General features: G+C 46.3%; 1 protein-coding gene across 1 annotated transcript; it reads right to left on the minus strand.

Moving 5' to 3' along the window:
- Window positions 1-836: 836 nt before the first annotated feature.
- On the minus strand, window positions 837-1,292 carry LOC130139172 (uncharacterized). The gene has a single exon (XM_056315599.1). It carries the CDS (start codon window positions 1,290-1,292, stop codon window positions 837-839), a length of 456 nt encoding a protein of 151 aa, XP_056171574.1.
- Window positions 1,293-14,469: the final 13,177 nt, after the last annotated feature.

Consider the following 14,469-nt stretch of genomic DNA (forward strand, 5'->3'; position numbering starts at 1 on the left):
GAAAGTGAAGCCGTTTTCTCTCTATCTAAGCGTGTTGTTTTCAATTCATGAAAGACGTTGATCGTAAATTAGAAACTACAAACTTTAGGTTCCCTTTCGATATTCCGCTTGCAAGTTCCAGCTGGAGGAGTAATGGAGAGATGTTGCTGATATTTTAACCCAGATTCATGCGGACCATAGTGTCTGAATTTATCTAGGAAAAGAGGGAATTGTTTGAGTCATTTGTGTATAAAGGCTGCTAAGATTAGTCAATTTTTTTGATAATGTCTTTCGGTGGCTTTAATGTTTTTTGGATCCAAACCTGATTTGACTTTTTGTTCCAACACCGGATTTCCTTCGGATTCAATGATGCTTCATTCCATGTCTTCCTCATTTTGAGGTTAATGAAATGTTTAATCTGCCCTTGGAGTTCACTATTAGAACCAATAAAGATAATTGGAGAAGTTTATCATTGGTAAATCTCCGACTTATTTTATCGACTACTTCTGATGTATCCCAAGTTGTCACGCCCCGAACCCCATCGAGCACGCAACACCCTTCACTAGTCGAATAATGCGACATCCCAGAAAATCGCTGACCCAAATTCAACTTATCAGAGATTTAAAACAATCAGCGAAAGCCACAAATACCCGGACAAGAATAACTAGGGTGAAAAGGGAGAATAAACATATCCATTACTTAACCATCTTTATACAACATCCATCATATACAATCCATCTCCTATACATGCACACCGTACTATCAACTACACACCATCGATGTCAAAAAGATTGATAGCCTGGGTACCCTATCTCCAAAAATGGAACACCTCAAAAGGCCTACTTCCAGCCCCTACACTAGCCCCTACGCCCTCTGGATGGCGTCCACTCAGAGTCCGACTCCTTATCACCCGAATCTGAATCCCTCTGAACTGTCTGCTCCTCTGAGGACTCCGGCGAGGCTTCAATCTTAATCGGGTTGTTTATATCACCCGACTTCGCTGGAACCTCAACCCGCTCCTCCTCATCTGACCCCTCGTCCGACTCGTCCTCCGGCACAAACTCAGGATCGTACTCTGGCACATACTCTAGCTCACCCTCGGGTGCGTCCTCTGGTTCTCCTTCATGCTCATCTTCGGGCTCTTTTTCTGGGGCCTCGTCTTCTTCTAGTTCCTCCTCGGGTATTGCCTCGAGATCCACATCCATCGGGTCGTACCCTGCCTGGGACTCTTCCAGCTCCAGATCAGGCTCGGCCAGGGGAGGCTCAGGTGTTGCAGGAGCGGCCTGATGTCCAGACTGCGCCAAACTAGTCATCTCACCATCTGGAAGGGGGTACGGCGGTCGGATCCCAATCCCCCACTCCATCAAAAGGGACATCAAAGCCTTGGACGGGGCCAAACTCATCTATCCCATCTCTAAAGATCCAGGTAACGTGGGTATGGGCCTGTCAGATAGGTAGTCCTACATCTACCCAAACTACGGTGGTATGTTTAATCCAGGTCTTATCGTCGTCTACTGGATACTCCACAACATCATGATCGGTGTGCATAAGAATCCCAAAACGCTGCGGCGGCGGTGGCGGAAGATTCATGGCTCAGGTCGGGGTTCTGAAATTGTTGGTTGAAACAACCATGAGAATACATCTCAATAAGTACACACCCTAAACCCCACCTAGGCTATCACGTACCTCCAGACAATCACAAACATAACCACATTTAGCCATCACATATCAGGCACACAATTTATACTTACCAGGGCCTTTCCTGCGTGCAACCTGCACGTTAGCCACATTAGCACAATTTCCAATCACATACACATTCTAATTATATTTTACGCACTCATTCCTGCCTCATCACATTCTTTTCATCCGACTCGCCAGTGACCCGCGTAACGGTACCGCATCAGGTTCACTGCGACCATCTCACATTTTCCACTCGACTCGCCAGTGACCCACGTAGTAGTACTGCCTCAGGTTCACTGCGACTAACTCACAATAACAACACTTCGTGGCCCGCGTAATAGTACCGCCTCAGGGATTTCCGTAACCACACATACAATATCATACACGATTTCTCACTCGTTCGTTTGCTCGACACCAACATGCCAATATATTAGCCAATTACCCTTGGCCCGTGCACACACCAAACCACACACATTTCTCATGCTCAATCAACATTCAATCATGGCCGATTACCAATTAAATCAATTCAGCCCATGCGCGCACACAATAGCCCACATTTAAATCACTCAGCTCACGATTTAACAAACATACAAGGCCACTAATGGGCCCACAATCACAGCCAATATGGTGAGCATAAATTCGACATTTCTGAACTCATTTCAAGTCAAAACCAGCATCACAATTCAGCCACTGTTCAACGCACCAAACCGACACCATTTGCCCTTAAATCGAACCATATGCTCGTCACTACGAGTCCCAATTTCCAGCACCTAATTCCACCTCAATTCAGTCCCAAACCATCACCATTTCACCCCTAAAGTCAGCCAACATCAGCCCCTAATTAATCCAAACCGAACAGCCCTAAACAGTCCCAATTAAACCCCAAAATAGCCCCTAATTAAGTCTGATCAGCCCCTAATCAAGTCTACCGATACCCGACATCCTAAATAGAGTTTAGGGGGCGACTTACACGAACTCTAGGCTAGCTCGGCTAGAGTGGAATTGGGGCAGCAGGTCGTTGGCCTCACGGCGGCGAGCGGCGACGGCGAGCGGCTCGGCGGCGGCGTACGGCGAGCGGCGGTGGCTGGCGGTCTGCTGGCTTCCCAAGGCTGAACAGGATCGTAGGGGGGGCTGGTGGTGGTGCTCGGTGAGGACAAAACAGGAGAGAGAGAGAGAGAGAGAGAGAGAGAGAGAGAGAGAGAGAGAGAGAGAGAGAGAGAGAGAGAGAGAGAGGGGGTTGGTGAGATGAGCGGCGGCTCCGACGAGTGGCTGCTACGGCTAGGCGATGGACGGCTGGCTTGCTCGGCCGGCTGCTCACGGCCATGGAAAGGAGAGAGAGACGGCGACGAGAAGGTGGCAAGGACACGGCTTGGTGACCGGGCGGGCAGCGACGGCGGACGGTGGCCGGCACGGCGGCGGTACGGCCAAAGGGGAGGAGGCAATCGGTCGGTGAGGGGGAGGTTTACCGAGAGTGAGGGAGAGAGTGAGGAGAGAGAGAAGGAGTTTGGGACTTAAATAATCTAAGGTCAATTATTGGTGTGCCAATTGACCATCATGCCCCTCTTTCACAATCCAAATCAACGGCCTAGATTCGATCTTATCTTGAGATCAACGGTCCGGATCGAATCTTTTTCAAAATATCAAAGGGCAATTTGGGGATTTCACAAAAAGTCCAAGGACAAAATTGTCCAAAAATTTATATTTCTAAGGCTAGGGCGAAATGACCAAAATGCCCTTCCCCAATTACATTGACCTTAACAAACTTCCAGGGGTAAAATGGTCATTTTCCATTTCTCACCGAAATTCAATTTTTATGAAGGATTCGGGCAAATCCGAGGCTACCTGAGCAAATGACAACATCGTCCAAATGATCTGTCATGATTTTCTAAATTTTCAATGCCCAACTTGATCTCTAATTAATGACTAAGTTCTAAATAACGTAACTTGCGCATATCTCATACTAACGGGTAGCTTTTGGGAAAATTCGCATTGTTGACCCGTGGCCGATACTAAATCAAGCCACGTTCAAGTTTACTCGGGTCGTGACGATCTCGGTTGTCACTTAATCGCGAGGATCGATCGCTAGATCCGACGAGCACGATCGTTTGGTATAGATTTAGGGTCATTCGTCAGTTCATTTCGTGGTCAAGCGGAATCACCCGCGATCCACTCGTATGACAATGACGAACTGATCCCTAGCTATCCTTGGATCGGCCTACATTGGCTCAAAATGTCACCTCGACAATTTTCATGGTCGAAAGTCGGTTCACGATCGAGTTCTTTGGTCGCGCGAATTTAAATCCCTAATTAGCCTTTCCCTAACGGTTAGTATTCCCGAAGTAATCAATTTCGGGCAAGATCTAACTACAAGCACGTCCGTAAACTATCCATTTCATAAATCCCAAGTGGGTCGAATTTCAGAATGTCACAACTCTTCCCCCCTTATAAAAATTTTGTCTTCGAAATTTACAAATCACACTAACTACTCAAACAAGTGGGGGTATTGACGTTGCATTTGCTCTTCACTTTCCCACGTCGTGCCTTCTGTCCCGTGATGTTCCCAAAGAACCTTGACCATCGGGATCGTCTTATTCCTTAGAACCCATTCTTTCCGATCTTCAATCCTTACTGGTCTCTCGACATATGACACCCTGTCATCGACTTCTATCTCCTCATAATTCAACACGTAAGTTGGGTCCGGTTCATATTTTCTCAACATTGATACGTGGAACACATTATGCACTTGCGACAAATTTGGCGGAAGTGCAAGGCGGTAAGCTAAATTTCCAATCTTTTCTAAAACCTCAAAAGGTCCTACGTACCTCGGACTCAACTTCCCTTTCTTACCGAATCTGGATAGTCCTCTTATGGGCGATACCTTAAGGAATACGTGATCCCCTACTTGAAACTCCAAAGTTCTTCGCCTTCTGTCTGCATAACTCTTTTGGCGGCTTTGAGCTGTTTTCAGCCTTTCACGAATTACCTTAACAGCCTCAACTGACTGTTGAACTAATTCTGGCCCAGTTATACTCCTTTCTCCTACTTCGTTCCAACACACGGGCGTCCTACATGCTCTGCCATATAACGCTTCGAAGGGCGCCATTCCAATGCTCTGCTGAAGACTATTATTATACGCAAATTCTGCTAAGGGCAATTGCTCTTCCCACTTACCCTGAAAATCCAATACACATGCCCTAAGAATATCCTCTAAAGTCTGAATTGTCCTCTCAGACTGGCCATCCGTTTGTGGATGGTAAGCTGTACTAAACTGCAGCTTTGATCCTAATGTCGTCTGCAGACTTTTCCAAAAATTTACGGTAAACCTAGGATCACGATCTGAGGTAATCGTCACTGGTACCCCATGCAATCGAACTATTTGATGCATATACAACTCAGCATATCGATCTAATGCGAAGTCTTTTCGCACAGCCAAAAAGTGTGCCAACTTTGTCAATCTATCGACAATCACCCAAATAGTATCACGGCCTCTCTGGCTTCTTGGTAATCCCGTCACAAAATCCATAGTTATATGTTCCCATTTCCATTCTAGGATTTCCAAAGGTCGTAATAATCCTCCGGACTTACAATGTTGTGCCTTCACTTGCTGGCACGTCAAACACTTGGCCACATGTCTGGCTATATTTATCTTCATACCATTCCACCAATAATGCTGCCTCAAATTTTGATATATTTTGGTACTACCTGGGTGGATACTATAACTACTACAATGCGCTTCTGGCAAAATTTCTTCCTTAAGTTCAGAATCGTCAGGCACGCATATTCGTCCTCGGAACTTCAATATCCCGTCTTCGGATATCTGGAAGTCCGGCTTTCTCTTGGTATTATCCATCTCTAAAATCTTTTGGATTTCTCGATCCGTAGACTGCAAAGTCTTAATCATAGCTTGGATCTCCGGTTCAATCCTTAGCGTGGCTAGCAAGCTCGAGACTTGACTTACTTCGAATCTAAATTCCGAGTCCCGCATTTTTTCCAACAAAGCCCATTCCTTGACTATCAAGTGTGCGATGCTTGACTTCCAACTCAATGCATCTGCTACCCGGTTGGCCTTCCCGGGGTGATATAAATATCACAATCGTAATCCTTCAGTAATTCCATCCATCGACGCTGCCTCATGTTTAACTCATTTTGAGAAAACAAATATTTAAGGCTATGGTAATCTGTATATATCTGAAATTTCTCTCCGCATAAATAATGTCGCCAAATCTTAAGGGCGAATACTATAGCGGCTAACTCCAAATCATGCGTCAGGTAGTTCAACTCATGCGGTCTTAACTGTCTTGACGCGTAGGCCACTACTTGTCCATTTTGCATGAGTACACACCCTAGTCCTTTCAACGACGCATCACTATAAATCTCGTATCCTCCGGGTCCTGATAGAATAGTCAACGCCGGTGCCGTGGTCAATCTATGTTTTAATTCCTGAAAACTCCTTTCACATTTATCGGTCCATTCAAACCTTGTTTCCTTTTTCAACAAATGTGTCAACGGTGTCGCTATTACCGAAAACCCTTCCATGAAACGTCGGTAATATCCTGCCAAACCCAGAAAGCTTCGAACCTCTGTTACCGTCATCGGTCTCGGCCACTTCATTACCGCCTCAATCTTTATTGGATCCACTGAGATTCCTTCCCCGGAGATCACGTGTCCGAGAAATGCTACTCGATTGAGCCAGAACTCGCACTTGCTAAACTTAGCATAAAGTGCGTTCTCTTTTAAAGTCTGCAAAACTTTACTCAAATGAAACTCATGCTTCTCTAGGCTCTCCGAGTACACTAGTATATCGTCTATGAAAACAATTACAAATTGATCTAAGAACTTCTTAAACATTCGATTCATTAAGTCCATAAAGACAGCAGGGGCGTTCGTCAATCCAAATGACATTACCGTAAATTCATAATGTCCATACCTCGTCCTAAATGCCGTCTTCGGTATATCCTCCTTCCTAATCCTCAATTGATGATATCCCGTTCTCAAATCAATTTTAGAAAACACCAAAGCCCCTTGTAATTGTTCAAACAAATCATCAATCCTCGGCAGAGGATATTTATTTTTGATCGTCACCTGATTTAGCTACCTGTAGTCAATACATAACCTCAACGATCCATCTTTCTTCCTCACAAATAAAACTGGCGCTTCCCACAAAGACGCACTCGGACGAATAAATCCTTTGTCTAATAATTCTTGCATTAGCACCTTTAACTCCTTTAACTCCGACAACGACATTCTATAAGGTGCCTTCGAGATTGGCTCAGTTCCAGGGGCCAACTCAATTACAAACTCTACTTCTCTTTCTGGTGGCAATCCCGACAATTCCTGAGGAAAGACATCGAGATAATCGCACACAACGGCTATGTCCTCTAGCCTCGGCTCTTCAACTGTCGAATCCACTACATCCAACAACTTAGTCATTTCTAGCAACGAAATCCATGGGATCGAGGGTCCTCCTCGATTTCCTACAAATTTAAATTCCGGATGTCCAACGGGATTAAATTGGATCACCCTGCTACTAGAATCCATTACGGCCTTCTGCTTAGACAGCTAATCCATACCCACTATCACATCAAAATCATACATGGCTAGAACCGCTAAATCAATCTTTTCCTCCCTATCCCTAATCACAATCTCACAATTCGGGCACCCCAACGAGACTAGCATTTTATCATTCAAGGGAGTTGTAACACACAACACAACATCAAGCAACTGCGGTTCTATACCAATCAACTCAATAAATTGCTCAGATATAAATGAATGTGATGCCCCGGGGTCAAATAAAGCATACGTAGCATGATCGCACAGAGAAACCGTACCTGTGACAACCCCTGGCGCATTCTCAATCTCTCTTCTGGCCATGGCATATACCCGTCCTTGGGCCTGTGGCCTATTCTGATTAGCTGTCTGGGCAGCTCCGGTTGGGTTCCCGTTCCGGGGTGGTGGTAACGCAGGCGATCTATTCTGCCTGAGGTTGGGGCAAAACCTTATATGATGACCAAATCCGCCACATCCGAAACATGCTCTGCCCTTGGTTGGGCAAGGTCCATTTCCATGTCTTTCCCCTCACACCCGACATGGACTATTCTGGTTACGGGCCCGTTTCCCTATATTCCTTCTAGCAGGAGGGACGAAACGTCGATTACCCGTCATTGGCCTCTTTCCTAACTGTCGGTTATCCCTACCCTGAGCAAATCTCAACCCAGAAGCGGCAGCCCTATCCGTTAAATCCCGCTCAATCGCTTGAGCCCTGTCATAGATCTCATTATACTCTCTTAAATTTAACGAAATCATTTGGCTACGAAGGTCTGGCTTCAAGCCGTCTCGGAACCTCCGAGCCTTATCCAACAAGTCCTCAACCATCTTCGGGGCGAACTTAGACAACCGAGCAAATTCAGCTTCGTACTGATCTACTGTCCTCTGCCCTTGACGTAGCCTCATAAACTCAGATAATTTCTGTTCCCGGGCACTCTCAGAAAAATATTTACCATTAAAGGTTTCCACAAACATCGCCCAAGTCTGAGCAGTACCAGCCGGGAATACCCTTCCTCTGGTGGCTTTCCACCAATCATTTGCATTTTCTTGCAGTTGATATACTGCTAATGTCACTTTCTCCTCGTGTGTACACCCCAATACTTCAAAAGCCTTTTCTAATTCCTCCACCCACAGCGATGCACCCTCAAGATCGCCTCTACCATCAAACTTAGGAGGCTTTAACTTTAGAAACTGTTCTAATAATTGGTGCATTTGCCTATTTGCATTCACCTGCCCCTGCCCTTGAATCCCATTATTATTGTTGGCAGCAGCGGCCTCGGCAGCTTGGGCAATAGTGGCAGCTCGTTCCTGAGTCTGCCGTCCTATCAGGTTACCAATTTCTTCTAGGGTCCTCATGACCGCATCCATTCTAGGATCCTCTACAGGTCGAGCTCGTGAGCTGGACGGACCCCCAGTTCCTCTACCTCGCGAACTCATCCTCACGATTTCTACCACTCGACTACCTCCTATAATTCCACTCAGGAATTAGAAGTCTAGGTCAATTATACCAGTCTAGTCCTAGGTAGTGAATTAGCACAACAATCCACTCGGCAGGTAATCAATCACCACAGCATAAGGCCACACTCAATAGGATCTGTGCACTTACCTCAGGTCCAGACGCACCTGCATTTCAATCGTTATAACAATTAATTCACCCAACAATCACAACAAACAATCTGGAGGCACGTGTAGCTCATTCCACCCTATGACTTGCTAAGGTCTCCCTAGATTACTACCCCAGGGTCTCCGCTCCTTATCACTCCAGGCTTCGACCAACTTAGATCGAGCTGTCTTCGCTCTCATACCAAATCAATACCGTGATGTCATGCCCCGAACCCCATAGAGCACGCAACACCCTTCACTGGTCGAATAATGCGACGTCCCAGAAAATCGCTGACCCAAATTCAACTTATCATAGATTTAAAACAATCAGCGAAAGCCACAAATACCCGGACAAGAATAACTAGGGTTAAAAGGGAGAATAAACATATCCATTACTTAACCATCTTTATACAACATCCATCATATACAATCCATCTCCTATACATGTACACCGTACTATCAACTACACATCACCGATGTCAAAAAGATTGATAGCCTGGGTACCCTATCTCCAAAATTAGAACACCTCAAAAGGCCTACTTCCAGCCCCTACACTAGCCCCTACGTCCTCTGGATGGCGTCCACTCAGAGTCCGACTCCTCATCACCCAAATCTGAATCCCCCTGAACTGTCTGCTCCTCTGAGGACTCCGGCTCCGCTTCGATCTCAATCGGGTTGTTTATATCACCCGACTCCGCTGGAACCTCGACCCGCTCCTCCTCATCTGGCCCCTCGTCCGACTCGTCCTCCGGCACAAACTCGGGATCGTACTCTGGCACATACTCTGGCTCACCTTCGGGTGCATCCTCTGGTTCTCCTTCAGGCTCTTCTTCTGGGGCCTCGTCTTCTTTTGGTTCCTCCTCGGGTATTGCCTCGAGATCCACATCCATCGGGTCGTACCCTGCCTGGGACTCTTCCGGCTCCGGATCAGGCTCGGCCAGGGGAGGCTCGGGTGCTGCAGGAGCGGCCTGATATGCAGATTGCGCCAGACTAGTCTCCAAACTAGTCATCTCACCATCCGGAAGGGGGTACGGCGGTCGGATCCCAATCCCCCACTCCATCAAAAGGGACATCAAAGCCTCGGACGGGCCAAACTCATCTATCCCGTCTCTAAAGATCCAGGCAACGTAAGTATGGGCCTGCCAGAGAGGTAGTCCTACATCTACCCAAACTACGGTGGTATGTTTAATCCAGGTCCTATCGTCGTCTATTGAATACTCCACAACATCATGATCGGTGTGCATAGGAATCCCAAAACGCTGCGGCGGCGGTGGCGGAAGATTCATGGCTCAGGTCGAGGTTCTGAAATTGTTGGTTGAAACAACCATGAGATTACATCTTAATAAGTACACACCCTAAACCCCCACCTAGGCTATCACGTACCTCCAGACAATCACAAACACAACCACATTCAGCCATCACGTAGCAGGCACACAATTTATACTTACCAGGGCCTTTCCTGCGTGCAACCTGCACGTTAGCCACAATAGCACAATTTTCATCTACATGCACATTCTAATTATATTTTACGCACTCGTTCCTGCTTCATCGCATTCTTTTCATTCGACTCGCCAGTGACCCGCGTAATGGTACCGCCTTAGGTTTACTGCGACCATCTCGCATTTTCCACTCGACTCGCCAGTGACCCGCGTAGTAGTACCGCCTCATGTTCACTGCGACTAACTCACAATAACAACACTTCGTGGCCCGCGTAATGGTACCGCCTCAGGGATTTCCGTAATCACACATACAACATCACACACGATTTCTCACACGTTCGCTTGCTCGACACCAACATGCCAATATATTAGCCAATCACCTTTGGCCCGTGCACGCACCAAACCACACACATTTCTCATGCTCAATCAACATTCAATCATGGCCGATTACCAATTAAATCAATTCAGCCCATGCGCGCACACAATAGCCCACATTTAAATCACTTAGCTCACGATTCAACAAACATACAAGGCCACTAACGGGCCCACTATCGCAGCCAATATGGTGAGCATAAATTCGGCATTTCTGAACTCATTTTAAGTCACAACTAGCATCACAATTCAGCCACTATTCAACGCACCAAACCGACACCATTTGCCCTTAAACCGAACCATATGCTCGTCACTACGAGTCCCAATTTCCAGCACCTAATTCCACCTCAATTCAGTCCCAAACCATCACCATTTCACCCCTAAAGTCAGCCAACATCAGCCCCTAATTAATCCAAACCGAACAGCCCTAAACAGTCCCAATTAAACCCCAAAACAGCCCCTAATTAAGTCCGATCAGCCCCTAATCAAGTCTACCGATACCCGACATCCTAAATAGGGTTTAGGGGGCGACTTACACGAACTCTAGGCTAGCTCGGCTAGAGTGGAATTGGGGCGGCAGGCCGGTGGCCTCACGGCGGCGAGTGACGACGGTGAGCGGCTAGGCGGCGACGGCGAGCGGCAGTGGTTGGCGGTTTGCTGGCTTCCCACGGCTGAACAGGATCGCAGGGGGGGCTAGTGGTGGTGCTCGGTGAGGATAAAACAGGAGAGAGAGAGAGAGAGAGGGTTGGTGAGATGAGCGGCGGTGGGGGCGAGCGGCAGCTTCAACGAGCGGCTGCTACGGCTAGGCGGTGGACGGCTGGCTTGCTCGGCCGGCTGCTCATGGCCACGGAAAGGAGAGAGAGACGGCGACGAGAAAGTGGCGAGGACACGACTTGGTGACCGGGTGGGCAGCGACGGCGGACGGTGGCCGGCACGGCGGCGGTACGGCCAAGGGGGAGGAGGCGGTCGGTAGGTGAGGGGGGGGTTTGCCGAGAGTGAGGGAGAGAGTGAGGAGAGAGAGAAAGAGTTTGGGACTTAAATAATCTAAGGTCAATTATTGGTGTGCCAATTGACCATCATGCCCCTCTCTCACAATTCAAATCAACGGTCTAGATTCGATCTTATCTTGAGATCAATGGTCCGGATCGAATCTTTTCCAAAATATCCAAGGGCAATTTGGGAATTTCACAAAAAGTCCAAGGGCAAAATTGTCCAAAAATTTCTATTTCTAAGGCTAGGGCGAAATGACCAAAATGCCCTTCCCCAATTACATTGGCCTTAACAAACTTCTAGGGGTAAAATGGTCATTTTCCATTTCTCGCCGAAATTCAATTTTTCTTAGGGATTTGGGCAAATCCGAGGCTACTCGAGCAAATGACAACATCGTTCAAATGATCTGTCGTGACTTTCTAAATTTCCAATGCCCAACTTGGTCTCTAATTAATGACTAAGTTCTAAATAACGTAACTTGCGCATATCTCATACTAACGGGTGATTTTTGAGGAAATTCGCATTGTTGACCCGTGGCCGATACTAAATCAAGCCACGTTCAAGTTTACTCGGGTCGTGACGACCTCGGTGGTCACTTAATCGCGAGAATCGATCGCTAGATCCGACGAGCACCATCGTTTGGTATAGATTTAGGGTCATTCGTCAGTTCATTTCGTGGTCAAGCGGAATTACCTGCGATCCACTCGTATGACAATGGCGAACTGATCCCTAGCTATCCTTGGATCGGCCTACATTGGCTCAAAATGTCACCCCAACAATTTTCATGGTCGAAAGTCGGTTCACGATCGAGTTTTTTGGTCGCGCGAATTTAAATCCCTAATTAGCCTTTCCCTAACGGTTAGTATTCCCGAAGTGATCAATTCCGGGCGAGATCTAATTACAAGCATGTCCATAAACTATCCATTTCATAAATCTCAAGTGGGTCGGATTTCAGAATGTCATACAAGTTACTCATCTTGATTTCCAGCTTCTTAACAATCCACCGTGATCTTTCTGAGGCATATGTAAGGAACCGAGATGATTGGGGCATTCAAGATTCAACTATGTGATCTTTCAATCAACATAGTACTTGACTTGGAGGAATCGTCTCTTTCTCTCGGACTCTTTTCTCCAAATCAATTTTGACATCTCCGAGCATAATCTCTTCGTTAGGTAGTGAGCATTTGTTTTTTAATAGTTTCCGGCAAGTAGAAATATAGTTTCCCACTTCGTCCTATGTTAAACTGAATTGATATGCTTGGCGTGTTCAAATTGAATAAGTAATCGATTGGTAGCTACTTTATTAATTTAATCTAATGTGAGTCAAAAGATTATCACTCCCACGTTAAGACAAATGTAGTTGATGACCGGTTCTGGGTGGCTTATGCACTGCATTCAAAAGATCTGTAAGGCCTATGGTCATTCTGATTTTTTTTTGTCAAAATGGTCATTCTGATTTTAAGACTATGATTATGGTGCATGGCATTTTTAATTGTTTCTGTTATTATTTATTAATTTTTATTTTTGTCTCCACTCAATATAATATTCTTAGTTAAATAGCGAAGGGCCTAAATAATACAGAAGCCTGCCATGTATAATCTTCTTGGTTCGGTTCGGGTTCACGTGTGGAGACTTGTATAGATCAGGGGTGAGCAAAATCAATCGGTCAACTGCCGGAACCGGACCGAAGCATCTAGTTATGGGCGATTTTAGGGGGTGCTGATCTGGTTCTTGCTTCGTATTTTTAAAACCGGTGTCCGGTCAGTCCGGTTCCCGATTTCAAGCTGGAAATCAGACCGAGAACCGGATAAATTATATATATTTAATTTTTTTAATTTAAAACCCTAATCTAATATTGTCTTTCCCTTCCCTCTCACCTCATGCCTTGCTCGACGTCGATGCTCTTCGCTCTTTCCCTCTTGCTTCTTCACTCTTTCTGCGACTTGGCTCTCACTCAACTCTCAAACATCCCTTTCGGCTCTCGCTCGACTCTCAATCTCAAAAGGCCCTTTCAAGTTTTTCTAACTCGACTTTCTATTGTCTCTGTTTTTCTTAGATTTCGATCGCTCGTTTTGGAGATGTGAATGATTCATTTTCGTCGCTAAGATGTAAATTGGTGTTTTGGCTTCTGGTTTGCCTCATTTTGGTTCCGTCCTTTTATGTCTCTCTTAATCTTCGCATTGCCTTCTTTGCTGTCCGAGAGCAATGACGGGGTTTGCGGATGGAGATTTGCGTAAATTAGAGACTTTGATTGATTCTGCGAGCTAGTGCTCATTACCAAGTGACCGGTTCTAGAAATTGGAAACCGGTCCTCCTGATCCGGTTCCCGATTTTTGGGTAGGACCGGACCAGACCGGAAACCGATTAACCGTAATATAAACCGGGATTGATAAATTGCCACGTGGACACAGTGGGTCCCACTCTTCAGCAATTTAAAGTTTCTTTTCTGTTTTCTTTTATTTTCCCGTTTCTCTCTCTTCCTGCTCACTTTCTTTTTCTTTTCCTTCCTTCCTTCAAACAATCACTTTCCGCCTCTGCTCGAGCGATCCCGCCTCGAGCGATCGCCCTTGCCGCCGCGCGATATGGAAACTGTTAGTGCCCTATTTAGACCATCGTTTGCTTCCTTCACCTTCGATGTCGTAAGCACTGTCCGAAAGCCAATCGGTCCGAGGAACCACTCATTCTTTGACTTTCCTAATTACACGAAACCTAGAATCTCTTCTGTTTCAGTTTCTTCCACAACTCCTCCAGACAAAGAAAGTTCTGATTTTGATTGTAATAACACGACTTCCCCCATCAAACCCGTACTGGGTTTTGGTCAGAGCCTTCAGAAGCATCAACCCCCTTGCAACGCCTCCAGACA

The sequence above is a fragment of the Syzygium oleosum genome, unplaced genomic scaffold, assembly GCF_021117445.2.
Source record: "Syzygium oleosum isolate NSW1041296 unplaced genomic scaffold, Sole_v2.1 Sole_v2.10, whole genome shotgun sequence".
NCBI lineage: Eukaryota > Viridiplantae > Streptophyta > Magnoliopsida > Myrtales > Myrtaceae > Syzygium > Syzygium oleosum.